Source organism: Sinocyclocheilus anshuiensis, unplaced genomic scaffold (assembly GCF_001515605.1).
Source record: "Sinocyclocheilus anshuiensis isolate Anshui unplaced genomic scaffold, SAMN03320099.WGS_v1.1 scaffold85, whole genome shotgun sequence".
In the NCBI taxonomy this organism is placed as follows: Eukaryota; Metazoa; Chordata; class Actinopteri; order Cypriniformes; family Cyprinidae; genus Sinocyclocheilus; species Sinocyclocheilus anshuiensis.
The window spans coordinates 1,201,207-1,216,157 of record NW_015536800.1 but is presented as its reverse complement, the minus strand read 5'-3'; the positions used below and the strand labels follow the sequence as shown (position 1 = coordinate 1,216,157).

Sequence of the window (14,951 nt, the reverse complement as noted above, 5' to 3'; positions counted from 1 at the left end):
CACACACACACACACACACACACACACACACACACACACACACACACACACAAACCAGCTGTAAGTGTACTAGGGCCAAAAGATATAGCTAACAGTCTCAATATTTATGCATTTGCTTTGAAATGAAAAGAGCGATTTGTTTCAGAGAAACCATTATTTCGACCAACTAGCATTTGAAGCCAATTAGAATTCATGCAAGATGTCAAGTACAATCAAAATCCAGTTAAGCAATAATTAATTCATTCCATGGTTTTCCACAACTGTAAGCAATACGCATAGTAATAAACTGCAATATTTATTTATATATATTTGCCTCCAACATTTTAATACATGAAAAAGCTGCACAGGGACTTCAGTGAACATTTTTGAGTGATGGCAAAAATGAATCATTGAATCCATTCACTAAAATAGTCTGATTGACCTAAATGAACTAAAACAGAGTGCAGCTGAGGAGATAATAGTCGTCTTTATTATTTGTTGCTTTTTGATTTTAGTACCGTACTTGGTATAATTAGGCATTAAATGCTATCATGCTTGATGTTAAATCATACAAATATACAAAACCATAACGTTAGTGCAAAACTGTTTTTGGAAAAGAATAAAATCATAAAAAAGGTGGTAGGCTAATTCACAATATCTTTAAAATGTTTGGGGCCAGTAAGATGTTTTTTTTTTAAAGCAAATAATACTTTTATAGGGGTTATGCTCAGAAAACTTCCTTATTCTGTAAAACAAGTCACATCCCTTCCAGTTCAGGTCATTGTGTATGCTTTGTTTGATGCTGTTTTACTCAAGACACCTTTAAAGGAGATACCAAAGAGTATCATAACAGGTGACTTTTGACAAATATCCCAGTCACCAAGGATGTATTAAATTAATTAAAGGCACAGTAAAGGCATTTACGGCATTTGCATTGTTACAGAAGATTTCTATTTCAAGTAATGACTGCTGAAAATTCGTCTTTGCCATCACAGGAATGAATTCAATTTTAATATATTAAAATACAAAACAATTATTTTTAATTGAAATAATATTATTGCATTTATATATTCCCCAAGTGTACATAATGAAATTCATAAATACTCCATTATACTATAGTTTAAGTTCAGTACTACACATGCTGTCACTTACACAACTGCCTTACACACACAACTGAAATTCCCCGGTATACAATCACCAACACAAGGTCACTTTAACTGCAATTTCAGCAGAATCTCTGCTTGGGGAATCCACACACATACACACACACACACACACACGTAAAGTGAGGGTAAATCCCATTTGTGTTTGTGAGTGTGTGCAAGTGTGCATCAAGTCATTTATCACTGGTGTCCCCTGTTTTTTCAGTCTGTCCCATGGGCTGATGGGAGATATGGCAACCAGTCACTAAGAGTGACATTCTAATCTACAACACCTACATCTAGAGCACACAGGGTTCCTTTCTCTCTCTGGCTCTTGTTTTCTCTCTCTCATCTTTATACTCTCTACAAATGCATGAGATGGGCCTATTCTAACAAAAGTCAAGAAGTATCTGTTGTATGATTGTAACAGTAATCTAACAGAGAAATAGTATTTTGTGATATTTTACAAACCAGTGGTTCTCAACTTGTTTTGCTTTAGAACCCAAAATATATTCAATTTAAGTGAACACATATTTGACATATTCTGGGTGTGTTTTGTTTTAAGCTGTTTTACTTCGTTTTTGAGAATGAAGACATGTTGTCTACTTTCCACAAAGCTGTTTCTACTAATACACAGCAACATATATAGGGAATGTTTTCTCCTCCCTTATAAGGTAATTACCCTAACAGTGTGTGAATATATGATTAGTTGCATTTTATTTTTGGTATTTGGCATTGTTTATTCCATCCTGACCCTATCAGAACAGACTCGTATCCCATTTTTGGTTCGCGACCCACCAGTTAAGAACCATGGGTTTCCATTGATTAGCTGTTATCTGCCATTTCATTCCACTGGCTTAGTATCGGCCTTTCCTCACACACGCACCTGTTCTGGATTTCTGGAACAGCCCGTCATAAACAGTCAGAGGCTTCTCTATAGCCAGCAGTAACAGTGGCTAAAAACAATGGCTGGTGGATCAAAGCTTTCCCACTTCTCTCCCCCATCACTGCACGCCTTGTTTTTCCCCAGAATCTTCCGGGAATTTTCCACTGACATTTTAGTCGTGCTCCAGAGCGACTAACTCTAATTCTCTCCCTGAGCACCCCCTCCAGAACCTCCATCTTACTGCTGGCTCATTTGCCAGGTCTAAATTAGCTCAGACCAATCGGGAAGAATTTGACAGTGCACATTCTTAGCTAGCAACATCTGGGGAGGTGTCACGTGCTTAGCCACTAACCTTTCTCAGAGAACATTAGATTCGGAAATTAAATGTGTACCCATGCTAGGCATAATGGTATCACGCTGTTTATAGAGTCTTTTTGTTTGAAATCGGAGGGACAGTTAACAAGGAAATGACCCATAAGGAGAAAGCATAAAGAATGTGCCATTCCTGTGTCCAGTCTGTTCAATATTTTAAAATGTGACAAAGATGTGTGAATGTTAGGTACCTCATTTATAATTTCCCTTATTAAATATTTATGGGAGCGCCACAGAAATACACGTATACTCAATTTGTACTTACCAACATGTCTATTTAAATGTTGTAAAACTGCTTAACAAATGCGATAACAAAGTTTCAGGAAAATTTGTTCCAAACCTGACACGCGAGTTCTTTAACATGATAAATGATGAAATCCACTTAGCCTTAGATTTAGTGTGCGTTTAGGGCTCTGAGCTTTGCCATTTTCAGACCTGGAACCTTTTTTTGGTGACACTCTTTAAATGCTCTGTTAAGTGTTAAAGTGAGTCACAATGTACTGCCATTGTACTGAATTTCCCCAACTGGATATTCATTCAATTTTCATTCATTTAATTTCATTTTAGTTTGTTCCTCACAAAAGCCTATCAGACAGCTTGAGAAGACTTTTAGAAGTTGTATGGACTATGTTTATGGGGTTTTCTGTCCTTTAACAGTTCACTACAAACTTTGGAAAGAGCTGTGTAACAATTCTTCAAAAAAACTCTACTCTGAAAAAAAAAAAGAATAACATCATACAGGTTTGGAACAAAATCAGTAAATTATGACAGAATTTTAATTTTTAGGTGAACTGTTCTTTTAAATATTTGACTCTCTCCTATCAATGTATCCGTTTCTAATTGTTGCATAATGCCTGCATTAATTTATATACACTCATGTGCATGCACTTGAATCTGAAAGCTCTGGAAGTCATGAAGTCATCTCACAATGTAGTGTGAGCGGCCCTTCAATCTGTTGAACAGCCTCAGAGAGGGCCAAACGTGGGAACGAGATTATGAATGAGTGTGTGAAAGAGAGAATGAACACCATTTTACTGCTCTTGTCCCTCTAAATAGCCTCTTTATACTGACTGAGGCCAACTCAAACACCCACTCCAATTCAGTGACACGCACACACACACACACACACACAACATCCCCTTCTTGTCCACAAAAACATTCACATTCAGTAATTCAGACGTGAACACCTGCGAAGGGGAACTCAGACTAAATATCAACCAAATGCTTCTTCCAAAATCCCACACAGCTAATTAGAGCTTGGGTACTAGTCTTTGTTTTGTCTTTGGTGATTAGTTGAAACAGATTGGAAATAATTTTATGGTAGATGTATGTGTATAATGTAGAATGCCTCTGTTGACACATCCTATCATGACACCATTTAAAGGCTCTAATTAATAATTTGTTTATTAAGAAAATGATAGGGACCAATTCTCACTTTTAACTAGTTGCTTATTATCATGTATATTACTAGCATATTGACTATTTATTAGTACATAAAAAGCACATATTCTGCATGACCATATTCTACAGTACATCCTTAATGCTACCCAATACCTAAACTAAACAACTACCTTATTAACTATTAATAAGCAGAAATTAGGAGTTTATTGAGGTAGAAGTCGTAGTTAATAGTTAATAGTGAGAACTGGACCTTAAAATAAAGTGACTTAAAATGTATTTTGATTTAACTTTTTTCACATTTTAAACATTTCTCAAATTAAAACACAAATTCTTTGAACAGTTCTCTTACCTTCACGTCATTCACATTCATTCTTGTCCCTTTCTTCCCCACGAAAATATCATCTATGTCAACCAGGATGTAACGTTCCAGAGATCGTGACAGCTTCCTGCCTGTGAGATAAGCGATGGCATCCACCAGTATAAGTCTGTGTAACCAGTAGCTCAGCCCATGTCCAAACAGCACACGCTGCACCCCATCGTACAGGCCCAAGTCCTGCACAACGGTAGCATGGAGACCCTGGGGACCTGGTATGATCTGGGCCCCTCCACTCTCACTGGGCCGAGTTTTAGCTAATAGGACTGGTTCATACGTGGAATGGTTGAACTGAAACACAGTCCAGTCCTCTCCTGTTAAGTGGCCACGATCCACTTCCGCCCGCGTTATGTAAAGCAGAGGTGAGCGGGGGTTTACGCAGCAGTCTCGAAGTGCAACATTTGTTCGCAATGTCAGAGGGAAACCCCTAAGCTGCAGTGCAGGCTGGGAGTTTTCACTTGCACGATGAAATGCGATGACTCCAACGCTGTATTCGGCACAGTATTTATCCAGAAGGTCACGGTTCCATGCGTCCATCCCAACATACTTGAGAAGGTTCTCGTAGATGACCAGTGCATAGCGTCCACGGCCATTGTGCGTTAGAGGCGGGATGTCACCCTTTCCCGGCGCAATTTCGGCATGGTAACGGAATTGGTTGGATTCTAGAATGGCGATGATGTCCTGTCCCAGTTGAGAATACTGACTCTCTACAAATACCAACACCACCGGATCCTTACGTGACGGATCGATCGGTTTAGGCGTCCGAGGCTCTGACTGTCGGAAAGGGAGCACCCGGAGGTCGGCACAGTCTGGACCTGCGGCACGGTCCGCAAGGTCCAGTCCTTGGGTGGAGCCTGTGTAAAGGTAGTAGGCGGAGACTAAAACGCTGACCATACAGAAGGTGGCGAGGAGGATGACCAGCCTCCTCAGATTCCTCCGCAGCTTGGTGGCCAGATTCATGGCAAACGGCACACATGTGTGGGAGTGTGTGTGGGTGGGAGTCTCTGATTGTTCGCTGAGGCGGGCTAAAGCTGCAAATTGGCTTTTTTGGTAATCATGCTGCAGTCATGTGACCATCTCACAAAACTGGCAAATTTGCTTCCAAGACAGGCCACTGAAAGAGTTTTGGGTTGAAAATGTGACACAACACTTTCAGCTGCTCCCGAAATGAATCCTCATCCAACTAGCAACCCTCCATGTCCTGAGATATCTCCTGACACCCAACGAACCTGCAGAGAATACAGATGATAAAAGACAAGCAAATTCATACTTTAGTATAACTTTAAGCGTCTCTGAGATGTGTGTGTTTTTCTGTCACAGAAGTGTTCATCAAGGGTGTGTATGGATGCTCTTGAGGGGCAATACAGCCGTCAGCCTTCAGGTTGTTTTCAATCAACACTTCACCAGCTGTGGCCAACACTTCCCGGGAGGAGTGTGTGATTGGCCGTATATAAATAGGAAGTTGGAGGATGAGCCAATAGGAGCCTCAGGGTGGCTCTAAGGGAGAAATTCATCATTTGTCTAATGGGAATCAACTGTGTCACACATATACTTTGTGTACATCAGGTAATCCGCACAACTGCATGTTATCTTTAAAGTTGCTTCCGCATAAAAAAAGAGATGGTGGCTAAAGCGTACACTTTCGTTTTCCCACTGTCTTGTTCACTCTCTGTTTATGTGTGTGTCTGTGCGACTATGTGCACGTCACGGTCTGTGTGATATCGGAGTACGTAATTAAAGGGACATGAATTACACAAGATTGAAATAACAGATTACAGCGTTGTGTGAGAACATCACAGGGGAATTCAAGAAGGTGGGAATGTGAGATCGAGGCACAGGATGAATTTCATAGCGGGAGAAAACTGAGATTACCAAAAGAACATTTTTACACATTATAACTGAGACACAGGCTTTACTTAGAGAGTGGATTATTAGAGATTGTGACATTCTAGTAATTTACATTTACATACACTATCAAATCACAAGTGATTTTTTGGATGTGTGTATTATTATTTTACTGTTCAACCATGTTTATTAATAACTGAATAATCAGCGAGTTTACTGCAGTCTGCAGACTGTCCTGATTTGGCAATTACTTGCTAATACTTTTGAAAATACATTGAAATATTTGAAGTGGCCCTTACAATATAAAAGGCTCAAAAATCAACCGTCATATTTAGTTTTAGAACTAACGTCAACAAGTTTGTGTAAGAGTTAGGTTTAATAAATAGCAGCACCACTAAACAAAAACTGCGTCTATGATATGAGATGTCCATACTAATGTAGTGCAACTAACGTGCGTGCGCGTGTGCGTGTTTCCCCGCGAGGCGGCGCATTCTTTGAACTGGGAAACATCGCAGAAGATGAGATCTTTTGCCTGCTTTAACTTATATTAATACTAATAATATTGTATTAATGTCTTATACACTTCTTGGCTCGGTCCTCTCATCATCAACAGACTAAATACATCAATACATTTTGATTAAAAACCTAAACAAGCTACAGTGTCTGTATAATATTAACAATTTTACGCAAATAATAACCTGAGGTAGGCTAATCTCTAAAACCAAAAAAGAAAAAAATGAAAGCCCACTATTTAATAAAAAGAAACAAAGGCGGATTAGTTATTATTAATTATTATTTTGGATAACAGAACATCGTAAACATTTCAACCGCTACTGGTCTTTTTAGAAACCTTGTTTTAGCAAGGTTTCTAAAAAGACCAGGAGCTGTTGAAATGTTTACGATGCTATCCAAAATAATATTTCAGAAAATGTTTTCAAATAGCCTACTTTAAATTAGTCCAAGACACTGATGGCGACAAACATAGGCTACACGTGCTTGTGCATTAACGGTTGCTCTTTAAAAACTAAACCTGAGACCGTTATCAGTCGCGCTTAAAGAACTGATTTCGCGTAAGAGAAATGATAATTTAATAAAAGACCGATAAAGCGGTTAAAGACAAGGCGAGTAAAATTAAACGCACAGCATCTCCGGTCAGATACCGGTAACGTGACATTCCAACACAACGCATCTTTAAATCTCTCACACAATACGTTCAGCACAAAGTTACAACACTAAACGAAACTCAAAATAAGCCGCGCGTTCGCTATCCCCAGCCGACGAGACCTTACCTTAAGCCGAACCCGAGGCACTGCTGAGCGGGAAGGTGTCACACCAGAGCCGCCTCTCTCCGGAACACCAGCGCCTTACAGCTCTGAAACCGAGAGCCCAATCTCATCTCTGATTCAGAGGCAGCCACCTGGAAGGATGCGGAGACCGGTTCGCTATTCTCTCCGCGCCCTCTTCCCCTTTCTCCCTTTCTCTCACTGCGACACGGCTTAAAGGAGCGCGGGGGGAAGACAGGACTGGAGACAGGAGGAGAGACAGGACTGGAGACAGGAGGAGCGCTCAAAAGACGAACTGAAAAGAATATCCCGAGAGGAGCGCTGAGACATACGACTCCCCTCCACTGTCACCAGTGCTGAATAGTGCCGCTGCCGCTCTCTGCGCTTTAGCTCACCTACAAACAGAAAGAGAGAGAGAGAGAGAGTGTTTGGCACTTTATGTTATGATATGTAATGTAAACTGTATGGTATAATATGGAAGGTGTGACAAATGCTAATACTGTTTTTTATTACAGTATCCCTAGTTACAGATTAAATTATAATGATAATTATAACAATATAGTAGTATTATTTAAATTATAATGAGCAAGCAGCAAAATAATACCACATTAAGCCTTTGTATACTAATTCATAAAAATGAGCGTTACTAATGTAAAAAAAAACTAATGTCAGACAAAATGTTACAAAGAAAGAGCAAAATCCTGCTGACTGATTAAGTTTCCTTACCATAAATTATACTGTATTTTAAAAGACAACACATGTATTTTTTCTTTAAAATATTGTTCAAATGTCTTATATTTATTTATAATTTATATATTATTTAAAAAATTAAGTAAATGGTAAGGGTGTGTAACTTATATTTCAGGAAATACTTTAATGGTAAAATTTTTTTTTTAAATTATGTTTTTGGTAAGTAACATAACCTAAAATAACATGGCTAAATGGGCATTCCCAGCATAAACATCACATTTGTTTGGATTTTTTTGAATATATTTGTTTATGCTGAATGCATACATTTAGCCTATGCCTATTGTTTATGTTTATCGTCATGTGCGTCACCATGATGGGTTTTGTGATGGTACTATTGTGACCTGTCATTATTTTATTTTTATACATTTAAGCCATCATATTCTGTTGTAGCCTACCTGTATTTTTTAATATCTCAAAGATGCTGATTTATTGACATAATATCATTTAATGACAATTAAAAATGGAAAAAATTGAATCTTGCAACGCTTATAAACAGCTGCAAGTTTTTTGTTTGTTTTTTTTTTTAAACCAAAAAGGTGTATGATCCATAATATTCCTCAGACAAACACATTGTCCCTGCTGGGCAGTGTGGTGGTGTATAATTGGACCATTATATTTTCCTCAACAAGCATGCTTGCTTTAAATTCCTGTTATTCCAGACTCTAAAAACATTACAAATAATAAAATTCCAAGATTAAAAATAGGACTATGGGACAGATGAGAATAAAAAAACAAGAATGTATTTGTTATACAGACACGTGATTTTCTTTTTGCTTTATAAAAAAAAAAAAAATAAATCCTCCAGTTCTAGATACTCAAAACCTAACACCATACTTCTCTTAGCATTTAATTCCAATGCCCTTTGGAAGCACTCAGTCTGGTTTCCATGAGTAGGAATTTCTGATCTGCGTTTCGTAAATCAAAACGGTTTGAGGGTTTAAATCAAAATGAATAAGGACAGTGCTGACTACTGCAGAAATGCTAAAGGCAGCGTGGACTAAACTGTTCTGCAGAATTAACCACAACTGGGATAAAGAGATTGATGTGATTTTACACAGGATGAAGGGCGGTGCAGCTTTGGTTGATGATTAGAGATTTTTTAAACTGATAATATATGAGGAAGCAAAAACTATTGTACTCATAAAGAACCCAGGAGGTCATTAGAGACATGTTTACAATGCAGTACAACAAACGTGTGCACTCCACAATTTAAAACCCTGTGTGATTTGATTAGAACAAACCAGCACTCACTATGGGCATGCAAACACATACACACGCACAAAGTTAAACAGCTATTTAAAGCAGGATGAGAGCTTCTGTTGGGTGGCCTGCAAGTCTGATGAGTTGATACAGACAGGAGCCAAAGAATCTCTCTCTCTAACACACACACATACACAGTTCTTAGATACTCTGAAGAGGCAGCATTAGTGTATGCCTCATTTGGGCCAAATGTGATGGTCTGGCGAGCGTTCCTTCCTCTCGCTCTCCCACCACTCCTCTCCATCCCTGTTTCCCTCCCTGTCCATTCCTCCCATTTCTCCCCTCTCCCTCCTTCCTTTCTGGAGCTAATGGGGCTGAAAGCTTCCAGCAGTTCTCTGCTAAAACATGCGTTTAATTTGATTATTTACTACCTATTGTTTTCTGCCCTATAGAGTCTGAAGAAAGTGAAAAAGAGAGAGAAGGTGTATGTTTGTGAGAGAAAGACAGAGGGGAATATGTGTGTGAAAATCGTAAGTGAGAGAGACGGAGAGAATACTCTGAATGTCTATATGTGTGTGTGGTGTGTAAGAGGGTAATTGTGTGTTTGACGAGTGTGTATTGTGTGTGTGTGTGACAGGGGAAGCCCAGCTCGTATTTGTTATTCTAATTGAGGCTCCTCAGTTGTCTATGGATCCATTGTGTTACACTCAAGTCAGCTGTTCAGATTTAAACCCAGGACCAACACTTTAACTTATAAAAACCATCCCCCACATGAAGAAAATAAAATTATAGCAAATTATGAACTCCCAGGCTCCCTCCTCAAACATTAACGTTTAATATACTTCCTATTAAACTCTAAACTAAAAAAGTTTCACCTCTCAAGCAGAAGTTTTCTTGTACAAATTTGGAACTTTGTATTGCACTATGTTGCATGTTATGTAATGTCTCATTATGAATTGCATAAATGATAAGATGTAAGTCTTCATAAACAGCTATACATGCAAGAACCTGCACTGCAAGCTTTGTAAATTCATGCATTCAGGTTGATTCAGTGATATTAAATAAGGTTTTTGACTTGGATAAAACCAGGTAACTATCAAGTTGTTACCATTTTAGGTTACCATTTTCAGTGTGTTATAATATAATATAAATGCAACTCATAGTATTTTAAGACTTGATAAAGCTCTGAATGCCCATACATATGGGTAGTTAACAAATTACAAGGTTGAAGTTTTTTCAAACATATTTTTGTATTATATTTTAAAGGGTATTTTGACGTATTTCCAACAGAAACAGGATAATGAATAGATTGCGATGTTTTAATTTTACCGTTCCTCCTCACCCTTTCTCGTTTACAGCAAAGGCTGCATTTGCACCATGTCGTAATTACCAAAATTTCGAGATAACAACAACGTGACATTCAACTCGGAGCTGTCCAAGTCCTCAGACTCTGAATTATGCGTTTCAATCGCAGTATAAGAAACGACTAAATTAATCTGCGTCAGGTAGTACGGTGGTCCAAGTCGTAGCTCTCAGAACATTTCAAGTTTACAAGTTGTAATTACGAGTTTAAACAAACAAGTTAATGCTTTGGCTTTGATAGTCTTGCCATATAAAGGAATAATTCAAGTTCAAGGATATGGAACAGCGGTTGGGGTTAGAAGGGATACAGCTAAAGACCCTTTCAAGGAAAGTCTGTTCACTCAGCGGCCATATTTTCAACGCCTCCGGGCAGCTCAAACAAGACCAAGTCCTACCGAAATGAATGGGGGAATCCTGAAATCTCAAAAACTGCTTGCTGAACTCGCAATTAAATTACATATTTCAAATCAACAACAAAATCTGAAATGGATTGCCCCATGAATGTTGTTTTTGCTCAAATAGCGTTTAAAAAGGTGGGGGGGGGTCTGCAAGAACAATCGTGGCTTAAAGATCCACCAAGCAAGAATGAAGTGTCTGGGAGGAGGAGAAGCAGCACAACGCACAGGTGTCCACCTATATCGATACGTCAGTACAGAAGGGTGGAGTTGCAGGTATTCCAGGCTGCTTGGAGCACACTGGCGTAGTGTGGGCTGGAGTGGCAGCTCATTAGGGAGGCCAGAGAGAATAAGGGCAACTTATCGGTCTTATGGCTAGACCTGGCAAATACGTATGGTTCCATTCCTCATAAGCTGGTGCAGCATACACTAACCAGGTGCCATATCCCCAGCAGAATTAATGCATTTCAAACCTGCCAAATCAAGATCATTGGTACTGAAGAAAGTCGAGAGTCTAGGCAAGGTGTTCGACACTTCTTTGAGAGACACAAGATCGATCCATGCCACCTGTACAGAGTTAGAGTGTTGGCTGAAATCTACAGACAATTCTGGCTTGCCAGGGAAGTTTAAAGCCTGGGTGTACCAGTACGGCATTCTCCCTAGAATTCTGTGGCCCTTTCTTGTATATGAAGTACTGATTACAACAGGGAGGAATTCAAAGTAACAAGGACTAGAGAAGTGTTACAATACAGGGACTCAAGAGACCAGAAAGTAGCCAAAGCAGGGATCCAAGTGAGGACTGGCAGAAAATGGAAGGCAGAAGAGGCTGTTCATGAGGCAGAGGCATGGTTGTGGCACAGGAGGCTGGTGGGAGTGGTTACACAAGACAGAGCTGGGCTGGGATCCTTTCCGGCGCCACACGTGAACCTCAGCAGAAGGAAGAAAAGGAACAGCCTTGTTCAGGAGGAGGTGAGAGCAACTGTGGAGGAGATTAGATCCTGCAGGGCAGTAGGAATGAAACAACAAGGAGCCTGGACGAGATGGGAGAAAGCAATAGATAGGAAAGTTACCTGGACAGAGCTTTGGAAGGCTGAGCCATACCGTATTAAATTTCTCATCCTGTCAGTGTACGATGTCCTGCCGAGTCCATCAAATCTTCACTTATGGGGAAAAGTAGAGTCACCAGCATGCCCACTGTGCTCCAAGCGAGGAACCCTGGAGCATATTTTGAGCTGCTGCCCAAAGGCACTTGGAGAAGGTCGGTACCGATGGAGGCATGATCGAGTCCTGAAGACCATTGCTGAAGTTATCGGCACTGGAGTTGAAAGGGCAAAGCGGTCCCGACCCTCCAAGCAGAGAATTAACTTCGTACGAGCTGGAGAGCAGCCTACTTCAAAGAAGAGGAAATCTGCAGGCATACTGGCCTCTGCAAGGGACTGGCAACTGCTAGTGGACCTAGAAAAACAGCTGAAGTTCCCTAGTCATATTGTAGTAACCACTCTGCGACTAGACATCATCCTCGTATCGGAATCCACAAAACAAGTTGTGCTGCTGGAACAGACCGTCCCTTAGGAAGATCGCTTGGAAGAAGCTTTTGAAAGGAAGCTCTCCAAGTATTAAGGACTCGTCAGCGACTGCAAGCAGGCAGGATGGAGAGTGAGGTGCATCCCAGTTGAAGTTGGCTGTAGGGGGTTTGCAGCACGTTCCTTGGCCAGAGCCTACAGAGAGCTGGGCATTGAGGGAGCGAGCAGGAGGGTAGCTATACAGAGCACCACAGAAGCAGCAGAGAGGGCTTCAAGGTGGATATGGCGAAAAAGAGGAGAGACATGGAGTACTAAGTAGCCAGCCAGCTGGACACAAGCTGGGGTCTGATCAGCCCCAGCTGGGTCACCTGGAGGAGGGTGTATGATGTTGAAAGACCCGAAACACCCGATGATTCCAGGAACATCACTGATGATGTGTCCAGCGGCATCAGAAGATGTATGTGCACAACAAAAGTACTTTTTAAGCATCACAAAGTAAAAATAAATAAATAAAATGTGATATTTGGTTCTATTTGTAAAAGAAATGTATACAAATTAAATGTATTATTTATTTAAATGAAGTTGTTTAAAAATAAGGAATTTTAACCTGGACAGTCACACCAGTGCACAATGATCAACATAATTCAAGCATATATGATTAAATTGAATAATAATACTAAAAAGATATAGCTGGCCACCAGTTTTGAATACTTGTCCTCAAGCACTGAATAATTATATTATGTTTGTCCCACAAAAGGCTGCCTCAATAGCTAAATCAGCAAAAAAAAAAAAAAAACCTTGATCGAGCAGACAGGCTGTGCTGGTGAACCAGCTAGACCAGCACCAAACCAGAATTAAACAGCATAAACCAGCATGGAAATGAAATTCATGCTTTCATCAGCTGTTTTTCAACAGCAAAATGTCTCTGTAATATTCAACCTGTGAGCTGGCATCAAAGTCGGGGAAAAACCATGAACATTTTGTTGGCTCATGTGAGGGGGGCTCAATAAGGTCCTCTACTAATTAAGCCCTATGCAGAGGTGACCCATTAATAAAAATGCATCACTTAAGAAGAAAAAATGTGTAGATATTAAGACTTGCTTTTAGATAGAATATATTGAATTAATTTTCTGACCTCACTGGCATTTTTTAAAGGAAATTTAGTTAAGTTTATTCTTTAAAACTTGAGAAACTATTTTTCAATTGTGTACGAAACATGAATATTTAACATATTTTATCTGAAAACAAGTCTTTTTATTTCATAATTTTGCTTGTTATGTAAATTTATCTGGTTTTAATTATGTCCAATGAAAAGAATACAAATTTTTATTAACAAAATTATTTTTTTCCCTCCTGGCAACCTCCATTTGAAATGGTGCATACCAGATGGAGCTTAATTTTTATGCATACTAACAATAATTTTAAAGTGTCAAATTTTAGTCTCACATTTTAAGTATGTTGTATAGCTTTCTTTCTTTTCCAGTGTCTGTTTCACTGCCACACACACACACACACACACACACACACACACACTCAAGCACATCGCTACTGTGTGATCTCGCTATCAAGGCTTCAAAATCCCCTGCTTGTTGTCAGGGTATTGCTGTTGATTCATGTCTTTCTTCCTCGTTTACACCATCAAAAACACATGCACATACATACACACTTCTTTGAATGAAGGCTTAACACTCTATGCTGTAATTGAGGCCATGAGATATAGAGCTCTCTAACACAGAGATAAATTCCCTGTCATCCCCTACCTGCACTTTGATTGGTGAAGAGATAGCATCACTATGACAGCCAACAACTATACTTCAAGCAGCCTGTCAGCAGACACACATCATTTTCCATCAGCAAATCAGCCAGGCTTATCTGGGAAACGTTCTCTTAACATTTTTGAGCGTTCTTCAGGCATCCTTGACAAGCTATTTAAATGGGTCTTTAATAGAAGTAGATTAACCTAGGAAAAAAATAAAACTGTGGAAAGTTTACAATAAAGCTGAAATCTTTTTAATAATAAAAATACTTTAGCTAATCATTGTTTAATGTGCAGAGACGAGTAAGTCATTTGTAGTTGCATTTTCAAAACATGTGCACAACCAGTAACCCATACATTTAAATAAATTTAAAATTTCTCAAAAAAAAAAAAAGTTTATAAAATGTTATACAAATCAAATAAATTAAAATAATCATGAGTGATATTCACATCAGAAAAATCATCTGGTTATTTATTGGAAATTACACTTTCTATCAATATTTTTATATCACGTATACATTTTTTTGTTTATTTCTTGACTTTGTTCGGTTATTTGCGTTAACATATGTTACACTTAAGTAGCATTTAGAAGCAGCATTGAATAAAATAAAATAAAATAAATAATGTCCTATTTGCATAAAAAAAATATTTGGTTGTCTATTGAACATTGGCATTTTAATCAAT

At 39.0% G+C, this 14,951-nt stretch overlaps 1 protein-coding gene and 1 pseudogene across 1 annotated transcript in view; one reads left to right on the top strand and one right to left on the bottom strand.

Annotated features, from left to right (window-relative positions):
* LOC107656734 (bifunctional heparan sulfate N-deacetylase/N-sulfotransferase 4-like) overlaps positions 1–7,620 on the bottom strand; it is an 80,829-nt gene extending 73,209 nt beyond the window's left edge. Inside the window, exons 1-2 of the mRNA XM_016444677.1 lie at positions 7,288–7,620; positions 4,130–5,382 (exon numbers count right to left, since the gene is read on the bottom strand). Of these exons, the coding sequence (XP_016300163.1) occupies positions 4,130–5,113 (984 nt within the window). The 5' untranslated portion in view covers positions 5,114–5,382; positions 7,288–7,620. The remainder of the gene's footprint in view (positions 1–4,129; positions 5,383–7,287) is intronic.
* A 2,988-nt stretch (positions 7,621–10,608) lies between these two features.
* LOC107656723 (uncharacterized) lies at positions 10,609–12,860 on the top strand (annotated as a pseudogene).
* Positions 12,861–14,951: the final 2,091 nt, after the last annotated feature.